Genomic DNA, 19,823 nt, shown 5'->3' on the forward strand with positions numbered 1-19,823 from the left:
TAATAATGTTAAGTTTATTAGCGTTAAAAACGTTAATTTCAAAAAACGGCTATGTCAATATTTTCTTGTTAATGTAAACGACTAAGTTAAATCAATTTTTAATAGATACGTTATATTTCCGGTTTCATATGCTCCTGTTTATCTTAGGTTGTCTTATTTCGTTCAGCTCGAATTCTAGGACCATAGTAGTTTCGCATATTTAAGAACAAATTAAAAAGGCTTTCGGATCCATCATGCCACTTGTTTTTACCATCGTGATATTTTAAGTTTTAACTTTGATGCAGTAGCCCTCCAACAAGTTCTTTATCCATCCCCTTCTTTTTCATGGTTTTAAATTTGTGATTTTTCTTAAAGTTGGGTTTTTATCGTAAATTTTTACTTGACTTTCCAATATATTTTAGTAGCAATGAACTAGTCTCAAGATTTAAATTTAATAAGCCGCTGAAAATAGCTAAGATTAAAATAAATACCTTAACTGGAAAAAATTCTAATGTTTAATTCTAATACTGATTCAATCTTTCAGTTTTTTGACTGATTCCATCTAATACTGATCAAATGAATCAAATTATGCAATCAGTAATGAATCCATAAGGGAAAAATTCTATTCAGTTCTTTGGGATTATGACGTGATTGATCCAGAATTCTTTGCTTTGTTTGAATTGTTTGTTGAGTGTTTCTGTAAATTTATTTATTTTCTACTCTACTCAATTTTTAGAGATTTGAATAAATAGACTTCAAACACTAAATTCATGAATAATTAGTTATAATAGCTCTAAAAAAACGTCATGGGCATGCGCAAGATTTTTCTCGTTGCATTTGAAGGGAGGAGGAAGGGCATATACCTGTCAAAACAACTAAAAAAGAAGTGAATTATACAAGACTAAAAGGGAATTTATGAAGGATATCCAAAAATGCCAGGACAAGTCGCTCAAAACACAGAGTATTTTGATGCCATATGTTATTTTGCAGAAGACTGGCATAAGCCTAGATTTCATATCTTATCTTACAGAAGACTGACATAAAAAAAAGTCTTTTTAAATTTTTTTTTCGTTTTTTAAATTAAATTTTATAGTCAAGTAAAATTATGGATACGTGAGTTGCATTAAAAAAAAAAAAAAAAAAAAAAAAAAAAAAAAAAAAAAAAAAAAACAGAACACAATTATCAAAACCTGAATATTTTTAGGATGTATGTTTTTTACTATTGATGGTGTCCCTATTTCGTTGGAGCAGTTAATCCAAAACTATTTTGGAGTTCACGCAATGAGTCTAGTCAAGTAAAATGAACTTGAAGACATTCTCCGGTAGAGTCCACTCCCACCCAGTCACTTTGAAGTTCCCTTAAACTTACAAAAATCATTCATGGCTAGTCAGTATGTTTTCACAAAAACTACTTGGTATCCGATATTTAACCATTTTTCTCAATTCCGACATTAGTTCCTGTTTTTCTAGGAAAAGTCCCACAATAAAAGAATTGAAACGGGGAGGTAGTTGAGTTGAACAATTGATTAACAACCAAATCAAACAAATAAGATTCTTTGCACTGTCTTACTTATATGCTGATTTTATTGAGTCATTCAACAACCAGTCTAATTCAAAACTTTTGAGAATGCTTTCTATAATGCTTCTAAAGATAAAAAACGTAAAGAATACGGCATTAGACTTTACAGTCCCTACCGGCAGTGCTGATCTCCGTTTCTTGGCCATTCAGCCAGGAAGTGCAATGGGAGCGGGGGGGGGGGGGGGGTTCGGGTTCCAACCATCCTGTGCTTTCGCACACCCTTCCTGTTTACCTTCCCCAAATTTCTCCGGGTGCCCATTTAGAGCTGGGTTGACTCTGCCTGAGCTTACAGAGTCACGCCACTGACCCCCGTTGCAAACTATATAATTGGGTACACTAGGATTCGAACCCTCGCCCTCTCAGACAAAGATCCAGAATCCAGCGCACAAACCCACTCGGCCAGAACAGCTTCTAAAGATAGAAACTTTTCTATTAGCATAAGTCAGTTGATTTGACTTGTTAGAATAATAGCCGGAATTTAATAAAAAGGATTCCTTGCATTGCTTTGCTTGTTCAAGTCCTTAACAAACAGTAAACACTAACCTTCTTGATATGTTGGAAAAGTTTCTATTGGATCTAATCTGGTTCCCTTTTTCTTGGTAGCACTTCGACTCCCAGAACTGCCATTTTCACTTGTCTGTCTTGAACTGCTGCTCTAAAACGATATAATGAGGTATGATGAGGTGAGTAAGCAAAAAAGAAACACCAATTCACTATTACTCCTTTTTAGTGTGCTTCGGTTTAGTTTCAATGAGGCTTAAAAGGAAGGTTAACGATGTATGTCAGCTGTTTTACCCTCTCCACCCAGGAGACAAAGATTAACTAATAATTGTGTGATTTTGGAAAATCAGGCGTTTTAAAAAAGAAAAAAACTCTTGAAGCTCATCAAGGCACATTAAAGAGACATCAAGTTACTTCCGGATAAAAAAAACAAAAAAAAAACACCCTAACTCAGAAGCAATTATAAATGACTAACGATACAACCACTTTTAAACTAGGTTGGCACTTATTGTGAGACATAAGTGGTCAACAATAAGATGACACTTATTATACCTCACAATGGTATCTTATGGTAAGACGTAACATGTCAAAATTTATGGTATCTTGAAATACTCCTTTTCTTCAATCAAAGGAGACAATTCGAGGAGGTAATCGATCATATTCCTTATTAGGAATGTCAGGTCTGATTTAAAAACAATCAAAAATAATTAATAATAGGAGATAAGTCAAATATCTGAAGTGCCACAGAATTCCTCTGCTAAAGATGTCGCGGCTCCGAAACTTGTCATAGTTTTTACAGACTGAATGTTTCTCACAAAAGAACCTATAAGGTTTTTTTAAAAGGCAGAATTACTTGCTTCTTGAGAAATAGAATTTATTTGTCTACATAGATCTGTCACTCAGAATGAGTACGCCCAGTTGTAAAAAAATTATTTCGCTTGCTGACCATTGGTCTGCAAAGTGCAGGTATTGATCTCCAGATTCATTGCCTTCGGCCGGGAGTGCAATCCGTGGTTGGAGACAAATCATCCGACACTTCTCGTGTTTTCCCCAACATTTCTCCAGGCACTCGTTTTGAGCTGGGTCGAGTCTGGCAGAGCTAACAGAGTCACATTGCTGATACCCGTTCTAAACCATAAAACCAGCAATACCAGGACTCGGATTCTTGTTTTCACGCACAAAGGATATCAAATCTAGCGCACTAACCCCTAGACAAGGATGACACAAAAAAAAGGTGTTCCTTTCTTTTATCTTTAATATAAAACTTAATTTACATGTTTAACAGTGCAGATGTTTTTGCCACTCTCCATGGAGGGCTGATTCCATCAAAGCCATCTGTTGATGTCTGCAAGGTTTGACATATCCATAAAATCTGGTGATGAAAGACTTGCGGCATAGTAGGTCTGGTTCTATTAAATGTCTTAATACCAAACCTTTCAAGTATAAATCTTATGCAAAATCTAGTGGTATACTTCCTTTACCTATATGAAGGTCAACGTTTTCTTAACTTAGTAAGCACTTGGCGGTATCAATAAAGGGACAAATAAATAGAAGTTAAAACGAGGAGAAGTCCTATTTTTAGACAGTGAAAATAGATACAAGATTATTTATACGATTTATGTCGAAGCTGTTACGAAAGGAAAAATGTTTGAAAAAATCTCATGACTTATTGGTCTTTTTACTGGCTAAAAATTTGGTACACGAGGTTTTAAAAGCTCTTGCATTAAATTAAAACTGCTGGTAAAAAATGCTTTGGTTATTAAACTTTTCATTCTTTTTACTGGTTTAAAGCTTTACACAAAAGGTTTTAAAACCTCTTGTGCCACAGAGAAATGATTTGAAAAAAAAATCTTGTAGCTATTAAAATTTTTTTTCTTTTTACTTGCTAAAGAATATTACATAAGCGGTTTTAAAACCTCTAGTGCCTCAGGGAAAAGGCCTATAGAAAATTTCGTGACTTATAAACTTTTTGTTCCTTTTACTGGCTAAAAATTTTGCACACGAGGTTTTAAAACCAGCCCGCTTTGACAAAATTGGCAAGCGCGTCCCAGAAATAAGGACGAATGTGCCTGGTCAACGAAATACGTCACAAATATAAGACCCGTGATTAAAAGAAAGGAACGAATTAATTTTATATGTAATCCACCATACAACATTAGAAGATTAGGCACAATGAAAAAAAAAAAAAAAACAACTAAATATAAACATAAATAAAAAACACAAAAAATCAAAAATTCAGCAAACAGGACTGTAGATCAAGCACGTAGATACACTATGAGAAAGACCAAAGAGCTTTTACACGAGCTTGGTAGCTGAATTAAAATATTGCCAAGTCATAGTCATTTCTGGTATATTTCTGGTGTAAAGAGGGAGTCAGAGGAGAAAAAAACTGATAAGCTGAAGAAGAAAAACCGAAGGTACTTGAAAAAAGCTCATCTAATCTTTAGTTTCTCTGTATTAGATAGCCCATTCCCCATTAGTGAAACATAATAAATAGCTAGTGAAGCAACTACTGAATAAAGATGTGAGAAAACTTTTCAATATCTATTTTCTCTTTGATGGTGCCAACAACCTTTGACTTGAAGGGCAACTTACTTACTTAAAGTTACTTAAGTTGTTTAGCACCATCTGGCAGTTGACCTACCTGTTCGATGCCCTCTACTTGCTTGATGGGTTAGTAGTCGGTTGATCTTTTAGTTATGTTGACCACTCAGCAAATGTGTTGAATTTGTTGTTGTATTCTCCCAGGATTCGTCAACTCTGTACTTGAAGCTATTAATGTTTGGTACTTGGATGGCATGATTAAATAGTTATTACAACATTAAATAGTTATTCTAATTATAATTCGGAAAAATGAAACTTACCTTAGATTGTTTTTGTGTCACCTTTTCATCTGTTCTGTCCGAAGAAGTCTTGTTTAAGGTTTCTTCTTTAAAGCTAGGGGTATCAACTATATTGTCTTGGCTTTGATACACATTTTCTGTCTTCTGCAGATGATCATCTCCTTTTGTTTTCTTTTTTGCTGAAACTTTATCTGAACTTGTTGCTTTTGGCACTAGAGAAGCCACTGCTTTAGAGTCATTTCCTTGATAAGATAGGATATCAGATGAATTGACGATTCCTTTTTCATCTTCTAAGTTGTTTCCTACAAAGGGGAATATCCAAATAATATTTTTTTTATTATTCACAGAAATGACTCAAATGCTAAGTTTCCAACCTGTTTTTGTTTTGAGAAAAATGAATGAATGTGGATGTGAGAAGCAAATTTATTAAATTTACTAATTCTTAGCAGTATTTTTGAGCAATCTGACTGCCCTCTGGCAGAAATCATTTTTAAAGTGTCAATCATCAGTTTAGTTAAAAAAAAAAAAAAAAATAAGCCTCACTTAAGCTTTGACAAATCTCCTAATGTGAAATACATGGGCGAGCAGAGGGCTTTAGCCTTATGGAAGGTGGACTGTATCAGAGGGATTTTCTTGGGGAGAGGAAAAAGCAAGAAAAGGGACACCTCAACAATCCCTAATAGGATTCCCCATATATCATTGATACACGTTCAAGCATATGTAGTTCAAGTTTTGTCAGGATATCCAAGTATTTTTCAGTGTAAAACGTGAAAGAAACTCCTTAGAGGCTAACAAATCCCCCCCCCCCGACCCCTACGATTAATAGAAAGAAAGCTCTCAGGAAAGGAACAAATGAAAAAAAAAACTTAAAATATGCAGATCTTGTAAAGAGCTATTATGCTAATGAGTAAACCTGCTATGCTTGGGTCGCTATACTGACTCTTTGTAACAGTATGGAGCTCTTTAAAAAGTGTTCAAAGACTAAAAAAATGTTTTAATCATAGACGAGAACAAAACCAAGCTGGAAGTACAAGCACTAGGATATAAAGTTTTTATCCCTTCTCTATTGCTGAGAGGCATCTTTTTAAACAGTTCTACACTTTTCTCATCTCAAATGGCAGTAAAAAGTTAAGCAAGCTGTCTTTTAATGATGGTGGTCTACAATAGGGCACATATTTGAAGTTAGAGGCAGAACCATAAAATTTAAATGTTGATTTTGCTTATTTTATTGCTCTAGTTACTAACAGTTAGTCCAAGATACTGAATATATAAGGCAAGAAGAGGTTACCAAAGAAAGGTCTTAAAATCAAATATTGAGACACAACAATAAAAGTTGTCCATGTATCTTGCAATATTGTAAATCATCTGATTCAAATCAAAGTTGCCAGCCACTTTTTGTACCTTTATTTTTTTATTTTGCCTGATGGAAGTATAGAAAGCAATTTCCATACTCAATTTTCAAGGACTTTTACTATTTTTTGGGATACTAAAACGCATTTGGTAGAAGCCATCCAGAAGTTCCATAACAAAACACAGATTTTTTAATGCATCTATTACCTCAATCTTAGGTTACATGACTGACACACAGTCTTAAAATTCACCATTATTACCCAGAAACATTCCAAACTACCTAGCTATTACAAAACTGAAGAGACTGTGACAACAGAATCCAACAACAATGACAAGTAGCAGAACCTTTGTGCCCAATTAGCCTACTCTAAACAATAGCCTTCTATGTTTGCCATCGAATTCTTCCAAATATTTTCTATATGATTTGGAACTTTCATAGGTTGAAGCATCAAAAGAGAAGAAGAGGTCTCAGCTAAAATACCTCTCCCTAATATCAACAGTGTGATTTAGAGGAGGCTGATGATGGTCACCTCTGTAACCCAGTTGGCAGAATGATTAAGGTTCATGCTTACATTTATAAATGTTATATTAATTTTCTACATTCCTATGATTTTAATGCATCAGCACAGAGAGACAATTTTGCAATCATCTTATAGCTGAGATTCAGCCTACTGAGATAAGACTTTATAAATGTAACATATGTAAAATGTTTGATAACAAGTTTAATTGTCTTTAAGTAAAGGAACAAAAGCACAAATAATTTGCTTTACATTTCACTGTTTTAGCTTTTATCATACTGAAAAGAAGAGAGTAGACAGCTGAATCATCACCTTGAGAATCGCCAGAAGAAGAAATCTTTCTCAGCCCAAATAGGGGTATATTGACTTAAGAAATGAACTCCTTTTGTATTTAAACCCCCTCCATAATGACTGAATGATACTATTATACAGGCAATGCTACCAGCATTTGAATGATTATAAGATAAGTCACAAAAAATTCACTTATCAGTTGAAAAAACTTTTCCTTTTTCAAAATTTGGAGAATCTAACTTAGTTTAAATTGTTAATGATTTCCTGCTAGAATTCTTCTTCTTGGGGAAAAACCTTATTTATAAATACTAATCATACAAATTTTATGGAGGCTCAACTCTTGCTCTTAACACATACGATAACACAGTGGGTTGATGCTCTCCCGAACCAATCAGCCTAGGGATCAATCCCAGATGAATCAAGATTGGGCAACAGGCTTGCTACTTGTCCCTCTGAAAAAGACCCAGAAACTGAAACGTTGTTTTAACGTCTAAATGCGCCAGCAATGGCTCTGGAAGATCATTACCGCTATTATTTATTATTATACTTGCTCTTTACTATACTAGAAAAATGCTACTTATTTTTTATCAATATAACAGCATATAAAATGAACAATACAAAGTAGACTAGTTACCTTCATTGTTCAAGGTAGCTCTTCCTTCAAACCCTTCAAATGATTCATCATCACCAAAGCCTTCAAATGGCTGGTCTTCACCAAATCCCTCAAATTGCATATCACTCATAATGTCAAAACTGAAAAAAGATAAATCACTAAGACATTCTTGGTAAAATTATTGAGATAACAACATTATTTATTCCTTGATTATTAAATAATTTTTTTCTTCAGGTTTCATTTATTTATTCATAAAGATTTCTATTTGTTTTGAGTTTCGCAGATGACTTTCTGCTCATTTTATGTTTTAATATTGCTCTTTAATTGTCTTTGAATCATTGTTTTTATTATTTGGTAGAAGGACCAAGTGTGTACAATACCTTTAAGAATCTTGACATGAAAAGGCTGAGCTGATATCATTTATTGCCCCTGTATCTTAGTTAGAATGGATTTTATTAAATACTCAGCATAGATAAGGTGCCACAAAACACTTTTTTTCTATTATACCCTCCTTTGTGTTTTGAACTAAGGTGTTATTTTAGAAAGGAGTTAAAACAAGACAATCAATATTGATGATTTTATCATCAAACTACATGATTCTATCTACAAACCAGGCTTGGTTGCTTTCATGCACAGGAAGTTTTATATCAAGTGCATGACATCTAATACAAGCCAATGAACTGGAATAGATTTATAGCTTACTATGCTTAAATAACTGTATAACATGCTTTGACAGGCAATGCACTGAACAGCACCTTTTATGCATACCTTCTTTGAGCGAAAGGATCCTAAAGATAGGTCCAAAGGGACCCCTAGGGAAAACTGAAAACTAAGGAAGACATAAACTTAATCAGGTTTTGAACCATGTCTTCTCCCCTCCAAGAAAAAATACTCTGATGCAACTATGGGAAAAACACTGGGTTACTGGTTCTGAGTCACTCTGCTTCAGGTCACATACTGTAAAAGCAGAAGCTGATGAGGAACTTATGAAGCAGCTACTATTGACTGTGCTGCTGCTGTGATATAAAAATTTCAAACTCAGTGATAGACATGTTTTCCAATTTGTTACAAGTGGTAGACAATCAGCTTGCACCTGAATTCAAATTCTAACATAATTAATAGGAAAATTTAACTTTTGTACCAAAAAATCACTTTATGTACCATAACTATCACTCGGATGTACCATCCAAGCAAAGCACTTGTGCTGGCACCCCAATTTTGAATAGAAACCTTTGACTAGGTAAGTATACATAAGAATGAATAAATGAGGTAGGGACAAAGTGAGTATGCTACCTGATGCCTTTCTGTGCTCTTTCCAAACATAAAAATCATTTCACTCATAAATTCAATTTGAAACTCTCTAAAGGACCCACCTTATTCCTTATTTTTGGCACAAAAAAAATCGGCTAAGAAAAGTGGTTTATAAAATACCAAACAATTATAAATATATTTTTCCCAAGGACTGCCATTTGGGACAATATTTGACACTACCACCAACTCACTTCACGGTAAAGCCCCCGAGATTAACACAACTGTGCACACTCCTTCAACCCAACCTATCCAAAACCCGTCTTTACACCCTCCAAGGAAGTTCCCATTTCCCTTAAATCTTTCTACATGCACCCATGCCAACCAAGGACTACCTGATTTCCATTTAGTCCTATATGGTTGGCTGAAAGGACAATCTGTCATCCTTCATCTACAGAACATACCCTAGCTATTTTAACCTTTCTCTCAATATAGCCCAAGAAAGCAGGATTGAACCACACTGTTTGTGCAGCCAACTGTTTGCAATAATTGGTCAATTGGGTACCCAAAACAATCCATAGGCAAATTTCTCTGTAAAACATCAAGCAAATCTTTCTCAGTTTCTTGGATCAACCATGTTTCAGAAAAAACATTTGACCACCGTCATCCCTGTAGCTTCCAATATTCTAATATTGTTTTCCACTTATCTTTCATTTCTTCCAAACTTTTTTCCACTTTGAAAAAAGACCCAGGGCCTTGGCTATTCAACCTTTAACATATTGACTGCTAATGCCAATGATAATATGACCCCCAAGTCTCTCTCTGCTTTGGACAAGATGATAGTCTGTCTTGATCCATCCATCCCTAACATATAGGATAAGATGATATTTATTTTGAAAAGGTTATCACAAGCTCTAAAAGCCAAATTTGCTTTATATGCCATGTAAGAATAAAGAAAATAAAATTTCAAATTAGTACATTAAGTCAACTTAACACACTGAACATGTTACATTAAGTCAAATAAACAGTCAAGACATTGAAATGAAAAAAGGCAAAATCATCAAAGATAAAGGGCAAATCAGAAAGCTTGACAATTACTGATGGGGTTAAATTACAAAAACATTACATATAAACAAAAATAAAAACAGCAATAGATGAGAAAGGGAACAATTTGTGGCAATATGCCATCAACAGGAAGAAAGACAAAGGAGTTGATTTTGGTAAGGACACAATCACAAATGATTATTAAGGTGCTCCAGAATAAAGGGGATAAAACTTTTATGAAACCTGTCTGTAGCAGCATGGATTGGACAGCAAGTAAGGATTGCTAAAGAGGCTGACTGGGGAGTTGGGGTCTAATGGGATTGTGAAATTCAAGGAGTAAGTCCTCAGTAAGGGATTGTAAATGACTGATTTAGTGAAATGCGAGCAAATTTTTCCTCCTTTCTTTTAAGGTGGTAATACATGCAGTTTTAAGGAGGAAGGAGTATGGAATTTTGCTTGCTTTGTAAATGATCCTGAGCGCATGCTTTAGACCAACTCAGAGATGTCACTAACTTCACTTGAAGGTTGTGAATGCTAGACCAGACATGCACATTCCAATAGCAGCCTGACAAAGGATAAGTAAACACAGAGCGAATGTATCTTAGGACAATTAAATTTGTTTAGCAGCTTCAACATGGATAGTGAAACAATTGCTTGTTTAACAACATTGGAAATGTGCATATCCCACTTGAAAATCATTAAAAATTTTGACACCAAGGAGTTTAACATGTTTCACAAGCATTTTGGGTGGGATCAGGTCACAGAAAACGGGAGTAGATTTCAAGAAGTTGATCATCATTATGTGTGATTTGGTGGAATTTACTATCATATTTAGATTCTTAGATTCATCTAAACATTGGGTTAGGATTTCAACAAAGTCACTTTTAATATTCATATGACATACTTCAAGGATCAAGAAGTCATCCACATATTTTCATCTTTGGGGGAATTCCTTGCCAATATCATTAATCATGACAAGATATAAGAGTGGTTCCAATAATGTCCCTTGAGGTGTTCCACAGTAAATAGGGAGGGGGGCTAGAGTAAATATTTTTGTATTTTACAACTTGTGATCTATTTGAAAGGAACAATATAACAATATTTATTAATAGAGGGTCAACTTCAAAGTTATCCTGTAGCAAACGAATTTGGATATTGTGGTCAACTAAGTCAAATGCTTCTTGGAAATTGACTAAAACCAAGTTTAGCAAAACATTTGGTTTCTCTAGTTCACTTACAATGGTATGAACCAAGCAAACAAGGTAATGGGGTGGTGGAGGTTTTTCTTAGATTATCAAACTGTCAGACATCAATGCATGGACAAATTTTAACTTTAAACCAGTCACAAAGAAACCTCTTATACAATTTTGAAAAAAACTAGAGTGAGTGTGATAGGACGCATGCTGCTTAAAGTCGGATTGGAAGATTTCTTTGGGACAGGTGTTATAAAACCTAGTTTCCAGCAACTTGGGAATTTATCACATTTTGTAATTTGGTTAAAAGTCTCAGATAAAGGTCCAGCAATTGTGTCTGAAAAGGCTTTAATCAAGTCTATTGGGATGTCTAGAAGGCAAGTGCTTGATTCTTTGAGCTTTTGGATTTTATTCATAGTATCAGAGGGAGAAATTTGGGGGAAAGAGGTGGAGAGAGCAATAGTTTGATCTGAGTCAGTGAAAGGGGGAAAACTTTGACCAGTGGATGCAAGATACAGGTTCAAATTGTTGGTTATCTTATAAGGGGCTCAGAAAGATGAAAATTAACTTCAACAAGAATTTTGCTGGAAATCTCTTTAATTTTCCTGTACCATTGCTTGGGTTTGTTTGAATGCAGATCCTTAACTTTACTGATGCACTAATCAGAGGCTATCTTTCTCAATTTCCTTTTCAAAAACTTTCTTAAATTGCGACTGTGTGACATGCCCTGGCTTGAACAAATTGATTTTTTTTCCTTATCAGTTTTTTTTTAATTTGCAGTAAGGTAAGGTTTATTGGTAGAGCATGTTTTAATTTTTTCACCCGAAAATGGGCTTCATAATTACTTCTCAATAAATTTTAGAGGGACAAAGCCTTGTAGTTGAAATCATTTGTTTGGTACACAGGGGACAAATTTTCACTAGTGGTCCAAAAACCAAAATTGTAGAGTCCTGAGTCAATTAGAGGTCTAAAGACAGTTTGAGCAACAGTAAAGGACTGTTTCACTGTACCCGGTGGAGATAGTAGTAGGCTAAACTGGTAACTCCTAGAGAGGTAGAATGGTGACAGGTCTGTAGAAACTAGACATATAGGTGCATATCAAATCAAGAGTAGAGTTGCCTTTGATAGTAGGAAACTTTACAATTTGTTTTAGACTAAAAGTATTATATGTAGATTCAAGTTTTAATTCATTTGCATCACCTAACAGGAAAATCCCAGCATTTGGGCATTTGGATAGTACATAGTAAGCACTGGCATGCAATTTTTCAATAAAGTTAATTTTGTCAGCAATTCTCTGCCCAGGATATTAATAAAAACAACACAGGACAATCAAATTGAAAGGACATGGTAAGACCTTAGGTCAAACCCACACCCACAAAATTTCACCAAAGGGAGCTAAAGAAGGAACAGATATTTCAGAAGGATAAAAATCATTATGGACAAAGAAAAGAATTTCTCCCCCCCCCCTTTCTTACCCAGAGGGTGGGTTTTGGGCCTGAGTTTAATAAACTGAGAGAAATTGTTCATTTGTAATATATGTAATTTTGAGCACTTCAGTAATAGCAATTATGTCTGATCTATATATTTTAGAAAAGGAGTCTAAGTCATTAAGTCTTCCAAAGTTTAGACTTTCAGCATTACTTAACAAAGGTATGTGGAACTTAAAACAGCTTATAAAGGTACCATTTTTACAATTAGCTTTATTTAAATCACAAATGGATAAATCACAACGGACTGAGGGAACACATTTGACTTTACTGAGATAATTATTAGAGTCAACATGAATAGAAGAATTATTCCCATTTGTCCAATTATTCACATTTTGTAATTGGGAGTAAGAGGAGCGTGGGTATGGGGAAAGAGAGCACTCTTTTTCAATGGGGATGTTGTTAGCATGGCTGGGAATTGCACTGGAATGGAGATGATCTGTTAAACAACTGCTACCTGGTAATTGCCATGGTGGGAATGGTGATTCATGTCCATCAGGAAATTGCTGGTCTGTGGCAGAGTAAGGAGGGTATAGGGCACCATGCTGTGAGAGGGGGAGGAAGTAAGACTTCTGTATGCACAGAGGGGGAGGACGTAACAAATGGTAAGGGATGGGTGTTGGTAATTGGGAAGGGTTTATTAATTGTTGAGCTGTCAAATGAACTTTGATGATAAATTTTGTTTGTGTGCGGAGCACTAAAAAATGACAGCAGAAGGGAGATGAGTTGCTCATATAATTTTTATCTTTGGAAAGGGACCATGAAATGGGGCCCAATGGAAAAACTTAACCTCAGCTACAGGTGATGGATGAGCAAAACTACAACATTTGTCAATGCAAGCAAAAACTGGACAAAGTTTCACATGGTCAAAACTGCACTGGACAGAACTACAACTACCTGAAATAAAATTACAACAAATATGCAAAAACTTGCACTGCTTACGAAATTTTCAGCAATTATGATTAAAATGTTTACATATCTAATTTTTTTGCTGGAACCTGGTTGAAACATGAATGTATTTTGATTTATTAGCAGAAGAGGAAGTCTTATTATCTAGGTTATTCACTTTGCTAATGTTGCTTGAAGCACACAATGATATAAACTAGCTTAAAGAACAATCATGTCTAAAAGTACAGTCATCTCTTATTTTTCACAAACTAGTCAAAATCATATTTGCACATTTAGGCCTACACATGTGAGACAAAGGGACTTTATCATTTGTCAGGTTATTCACTTCACTTTCTTCAAAACGTTGATTTGTAGAAATATAATTGTCTAGAGATGATACAAGGTCAGAGAAATTAGCCAACTCATGAATAAGTGATGAATATTCAGTATTTTTAACCTAAGAGATCTGGTCACTAACATTATTTTATGGATTTTGGACCTCTACTTGATTTGTGTAACTATTTTTTGGAAGTGTCTTCATCTTGCTGAGCAAAAAGAAAGGGTAGTTAAGAATATCCAGTTGGGGAGGAATATCACTACATTGTGCTGCAGACATGGGGTGAGAAATAACTGTCGAAACTTGTTTTAAAGCCTCTCCTAGCTTGCTTTTTACTTCCAACAAAACAAACTCTGGTTTGCCTGGGAAAAGGCTTTGCCTGAACTGATACCTCATGTGAGCAGGGGTGCAAGTTATTAGGGATGGTACAAAGAATAGAGGAAGGGCCAACAAAATGAGTAGTGTTGACCTCTATCTGACTGGAGGCTTCCAGAGGGGAGAATGTATCTTCATGACAGAAGCATTGGGAAGGAGGGATCTTCTTCTGTTACAGGAGGGGCAACAGCAATTAATTATTAAGTTCTTTGAGGATAGTAAGCATCCTGGCTCTTGAATTAGGAGAACAAAGAGTATGAGGGGAAGGTAGAACAGGTAAATTCAAACAATTTACCTGTAAGATTGAAGTATTCTTAGAGGAACAATCAGGAAACAACCATCTATCAGTCTAATTAGCTGCATCAATTTTGCACACTTTTCAGTTCCTGCACAAAATGAACAATTGCACCCTCCACATTTAACTGAGTTGGAAAACACTCTCAGTCAGCATTCAGGACAAACTAGTATTTGTCTAACCATAACCATTTCTTGTAATTTTTTTCATCAAGAGGTTAATGGGGCAAAGATAAATATTGAGGTGTTCACAGGCCAGATGCTAGACAATAACTTTTTCTAAAGTGGATTGTTTAACATTTACTTACATTGACTTCAAGCTTCCAAAAATTTGCCAACTGGGAAAGTACCATTAGGTCATTCTGCATAGAGGCTTCTTATTGAGTGTATCTACAGAGATGATATATCTAACAACAAGAGATGAAATCCCGTAGAGATAATCTCAAGCCTATTATCTCCAACTCATTATATATTCATGCCTAGAAATATTATTCTATTGTGGGGAGCAGCCCATAGTATAAAAATTAGCTAGGAAGAGGTTTTTCAGCCCAAAACCCACACCAAAACAGACCAAGCCCAAAAGAATTATTCATTAATTAGAACCCATTCAAATGCTGTGTTTTTTAATAGGCTATAATTCCTTGGGGGCATCAATCCTCAAGTAGGAATAGAGTTGATCACAAGGTCCATGGTCTTGTGGGTACCCTAACAGAGTTGATGCAGCTGTAATGCTTTGTTTTCTTTGTGAATAGATTTTTTGATCTGTCAAACAATTGGATTATAAAAAATTTCAGATCCATTAAATGTTATTCTCCCACTTAGAGTTTTGCCTTTTTAACAGCAATGTGTAGCCTCTACTCCTCTATGTTTTAGAGAACATGGCACCTAAACAGACAGCAAGTAAGACAAATTCAAGCATTTTAAAAAACTTACCCCTGAAGAATATTGAATATCCATTGGACCCCAAAATCACAGACCAGTCAATAAGATACACTGGACAACCAGTTTTGATCAATACACACAGAATATATAAATAGAGATACCTGGGACATATCCTACCAGTGGATAACCAGCAACTTCTGAATTTTGTCCTTCACTGGTACTCATCATAGGCAAAGGTCTGGGAATACACTATGGCACAACTAGCACACTGACCTCAACAGCCTTAACACTTTTATCAAGCCCAAGTGGTAGGATGTGGGGTAGATGTATAGGCCTACATCTTCACATAATTTTGCTAAGAAGAAAGTGAATGCATCACTTAATGTCTCTTTTATGCTATTTCTAAATTCAGTAGTAGATTCTGGAACAAATACCATTTTGAGCCATTAAACAGGCCACAGTAACCAAAAGTTTGAAATGCATTTCTAAAACAATATGCCTAGTGTGACAAAATAGCCATTTGTAGCTACTTAAGGAATAATAATTATCTTTTTCATTAGTCTTAATAGTAAAAAGAAAAAGTAAAAGCCTGAAACCTCTTGAATATGACATCACAAAAGCCAAAAGTAAATGTTTAGTTTCATTCCAAGCTGTCTAAAGTGCATATTACTGCATATAGCAGGATTCTGATGACTGCATATTGTTTCTTTGTCATTATCAGAGAAGCACATCCATTTTTTAGCTTTCTAAAATCCCTCTCCAACAAGACTAAAAATGTGTAAAGTGGGCTTGCTTACATGTAACATTACCTATAGAGTGAAGTGTATTAGTCCATGAGCCCTGTGAGCAGCAGGGCATGGTCTGTATTCTATATTTATTCAACAAAGAGTAATAAAACTAAAATAAAACCTCAAATAAGATTTATTAAATAAATATAGAATACCAACCTTGCCCTGCTGCCTACAGGGCTCATGGACTAATACACCTTATTCTATTAGTAATGTTACCTGTAAGCAAGCCCACTTTACACATTTTTAGTTTGTCCCATGGAGGAGGAGGGTTAACCAGAAATGGACACCCTTCTAGAAATAGCATTTCCAAGTGCTCTAAACTGGAAACTATGCTGCTTCTATTTTAGAGCACTTTGAATGAAACTGAACATTTACCAAACCAAAAAGTAGACCATAATCATCATTGTTAAAAACCCTAAATAAGAAACTTACAGTAGGCTATTCTGAGCAATGAGGAAAATCACATTTTAGCAAGGCTAGCACAAATGCATTTTCTTTTATGCTGTTTTTTCTTTGCTGCTAAAAGCACAATGAGACACCATTGAGTAGCTTACAGCCTTGTTTAATAGCTAATTTTGATATCTAATTAATTTTTACCTTTAGAGCCTATTATATTTTAAAAACTTTGAACAAGGTGATTTTTTGAGGCCTCAAAACAGAATTCATCAATGTTGAATTAGGAAAGAGCACAAAAAGAGTGCTAAGTGATGTATTCACTTTAATCCTAGGCTAGCTAAATTATGCAAGGATGTAAATATTTAGGCCTAAGCTACTGAATGTGTTAATTGTAACAACCTAATTGGATGATTGGAAGCTTCTCTTTATCAGAAAAGAGGAAACTAGGGTAGGAATACTTTAGTGCTATAGCTTAGTATATGGGACCATTGGGGGGTGGGGTGCATTGTCAGAAACATAGTTGTGACATTTAAAATTACCATAAAATATGGAGCATAATGGTACACTTAATTTCTATTAGGATGTTTGCTTCTGAGGAGTCCCCAGTCTAGAAAGTACCTCCAGAAGAATGTTTTGTTCTGAAGAACCACTTTCATCCACTTTTAGGGTAACATTTTTGCTCTTTGATTTCACATTAATAGCTGAATAATATCCAAAATTATATGGCAATATTGAACTCTGAAGGTTTTTTTTTTTTATTAAGATGTATCCAAATCTTCAACCCATTGTAGGCTATAGTGTCCAAGAGACAATTAGGCTAGACATTCAATACAATAGACGTAAATTAACTACCTAAGCTACAGAGCCTAAGTCATTTGCTACAATATTAAAGTAATTTGAATTAACAGGCTAATAAATTATGAGAGAAAAGTTCCAACTTTTATAAGATTATTACAATTTGTTGTGATTATGGTTCCTTTCTTCCAAAAACTAACAGTGTTAACAGATGTTGCTCTGAAATCAGCAAAAGCAATTGGATAGAAAGCTGGAAGCATGTTGCTTTTGCGACGCCGATTTACCGAATCGATGCCGATTCGCAAAGAAAACGGCACCAATTTGAGCTTGAAAAATTTCTAATTTTCGGTACTGATTTACAAAATTTCAGTGCAACTATAAAAAGAGGAATTCTTCAATTGTTTCCTTCTCCTCAGCAGGAAAATCAAAACAACTAAATATTGGTATTATAATTCAATGTTTAATAATTAAAGAGTTTCATAATTTAACAATGATAAATTCTAAATTTAGATTAAAATCTTTTTAATAAAATAAAAATTTAATAATAAAAGACGCTAATAATAATAAAAATACCTAAACGATAAGTTGGGACCAATCATGCAACTTTTGTCATCTTGCAGTTGACTATTGGTGTCCATGATGTTTAGTTATGAAAATCTTGCACAGCGGGCATTGTTTTTGAACTGCAATCGCCTACCTACTTTTCTGCTGAAATCGGTGCTCGAAAAAAGCTACGTGTGTCGGGCCTTGAGCCAAACCAAAAATGTGATTTACTTCCCTGACGCTAGAAAAAGATGAAAGAAGAAAGATTCAAGAATTTATTGCATTCGGTAAAAGAGGGAAAGGATTATGGATGGGGAAACTATTTTTAGTTTTACGGTGAGAGCTAACATTTTATCTTATCAATTTCAATCTCCAGACTATTTAAGTGTTTCTGAAACTGGTTAGATTGTTAAGTAAAATATTCAATATTGCAAACAACAAGCGTGAATTGAATAAAAATCGCAACTTCTAAAGTTCCTAAGAAGTAGATATGAATGAAGAACACGAGGGCAGATATTAATTAGTAACCCCCAAAGTATTATTATTTAGGATTCAGAGTTTCACAGTGTATTCAGAATTCATCAATAAATACATCTTGGAATCGCAATACTCATATTCCACCGTGGAAGGTTCCATGGCCAGGGATACAAGGAGAATAAAAAAAAAATATAATACAAAGAACAGCCAAAAAAGAAATCAATCACCGAACAGCATACAAGATTAAAAAGGGACCCTACCTGAGGCCTGAGAGTAAAGGGCAAAGAAAACCACCATATATTATGAAATAAACACTCAGGGAAGATAGACTCCACAGAGGAAAATAAAAAAATAGATAGAGTAAAAACAAAAATTATTCATTTGATTCTTAACTAAATGGTCCTTATGAATCCTTTCAAAAGTCCCAAAGAAGTGGCATCTTTTCATTGAAGAATGTAAGAAATTCCACACCTGCTGACAAGCAATGCAAGGGATTGAAATCTCACCATATAGTAGGGGTAGAACCGTTGATGATGAGCCGCATATAGTAAATTCTTGTAAACCTTCCAAAAATAAATTTTCCTTTTCTAGCTTTTATGGAGTCACGAAGTCATCTACTGATTCAGCAGATTTATCCTTTTCAAAGTATAAGGTGCTGGATTCTGATGGTAAACTCCTAGGATACTTTTCCTAAATCAGGAAAGATCTCAGAAGAGCGGCTAAATCCGATTGAAAAGCCAAACTATCCTATGGACGATCAATCAGACGAAAATTAAGTAGACTAAGCTCAAATCGCCAAAACGAAGAAATGGGATATTAGATGAGCATGCTGTACGCTGCGTTTGATCAGCACTCTCATATCGGGAAATAGTGGGGAAAAAATAATCAGAAATATCGTTAACCAGCACCGAATTATCTAAGACACCTAGTCACAAAAAACATTATCAATAAGAGACGCAAGCGTCTCATTAACTTGGTTTGGGATACAAGCTGAAGGTAGAGTTCCCGCAGAGAGCGTCATCGACAAAAGATATGTAACCTAAGCAGAATTTTGTTTCAATAGGTTGAGGTTAAAACCTCCTATAAGGGTTAGTTCACAGGGTTGCTTTTGGACTATGTCCAAAAACTCTTAAGAATTTTTATAAATGAAGGAACAGATCCATTAGGGGATCTGTAAACCTAACTGACAGCTAGATCCTTACAACCTGACTAAACCTTAATAAAAGGGGTTCAAAACTTTCTTCCTCATTTCTACTCAAATCACTTCGGACTTTGTATGCAGGATTATCGGCAATATAAAGGGTGAGGCCAAATCTCGCCACCTGTTTTCCGTTACATCTCTCCATCTTAAATTTCGTAATATCTAGAAACATATCCTTACCTGAATCCAGGAAGGTTC

At 34.9% G+C, this 19,823-nt stretch overlaps 1 protein-coding gene across 3 annotated transcripts in view; it reads right to left on the reverse strand.

The window, feature by feature from the left end:
- Positions 1–19,823, reverse strand: part of LOC136028741 (uncharacterized) — a 36,485-nt gene extending 16,662 nt beyond the window's left edge. The window contains exons 1-5 of one of the 3 annotated variants that reach the window (XM_065706622.1): positions 19,806–19,823; positions 17,978–18,188; positions 7,696–7,814; positions 4,924–5,204; positions 2,102–2,213 (exon numbers count right to left, since the gene is read on the reverse strand). In XM_065706622.1, the coding sequence (XP_065562694.1) occupies positions 2,102–2,213; positions 4,924–5,204; positions 7,696–7,814; positions 17,978–18,042 (577 nt within the window). In that variant the 5' untranslated portion in view covers positions 18,043–18,188; positions 19,806–19,823. Of the gene's footprint in view, positions 1–2,101; positions 2,214–4,923; positions 5,205–7,695; positions 7,815–14,848; positions 14,926–17,547; positions 17,568–17,977; positions 18,189–19,805 lie in introns of those variants that run through there. The other 2 variants (XM_065706625.1, XM_065706623.1) reach the window with 2 other exon arrangements.

The sequence above is a fragment of the Artemia franciscana genome, chromosome 7 (genome assembly GCF_032884065.1).
Source record: "Artemia franciscana chromosome 7, ASM3288406v1, whole genome shotgun sequence".
Classification (NCBI taxonomy): domain Eukaryota; kingdom Metazoa; phylum Arthropoda; class Branchiopoda; order Anostraca; family Artemiidae; genus Artemia; species Artemia franciscana.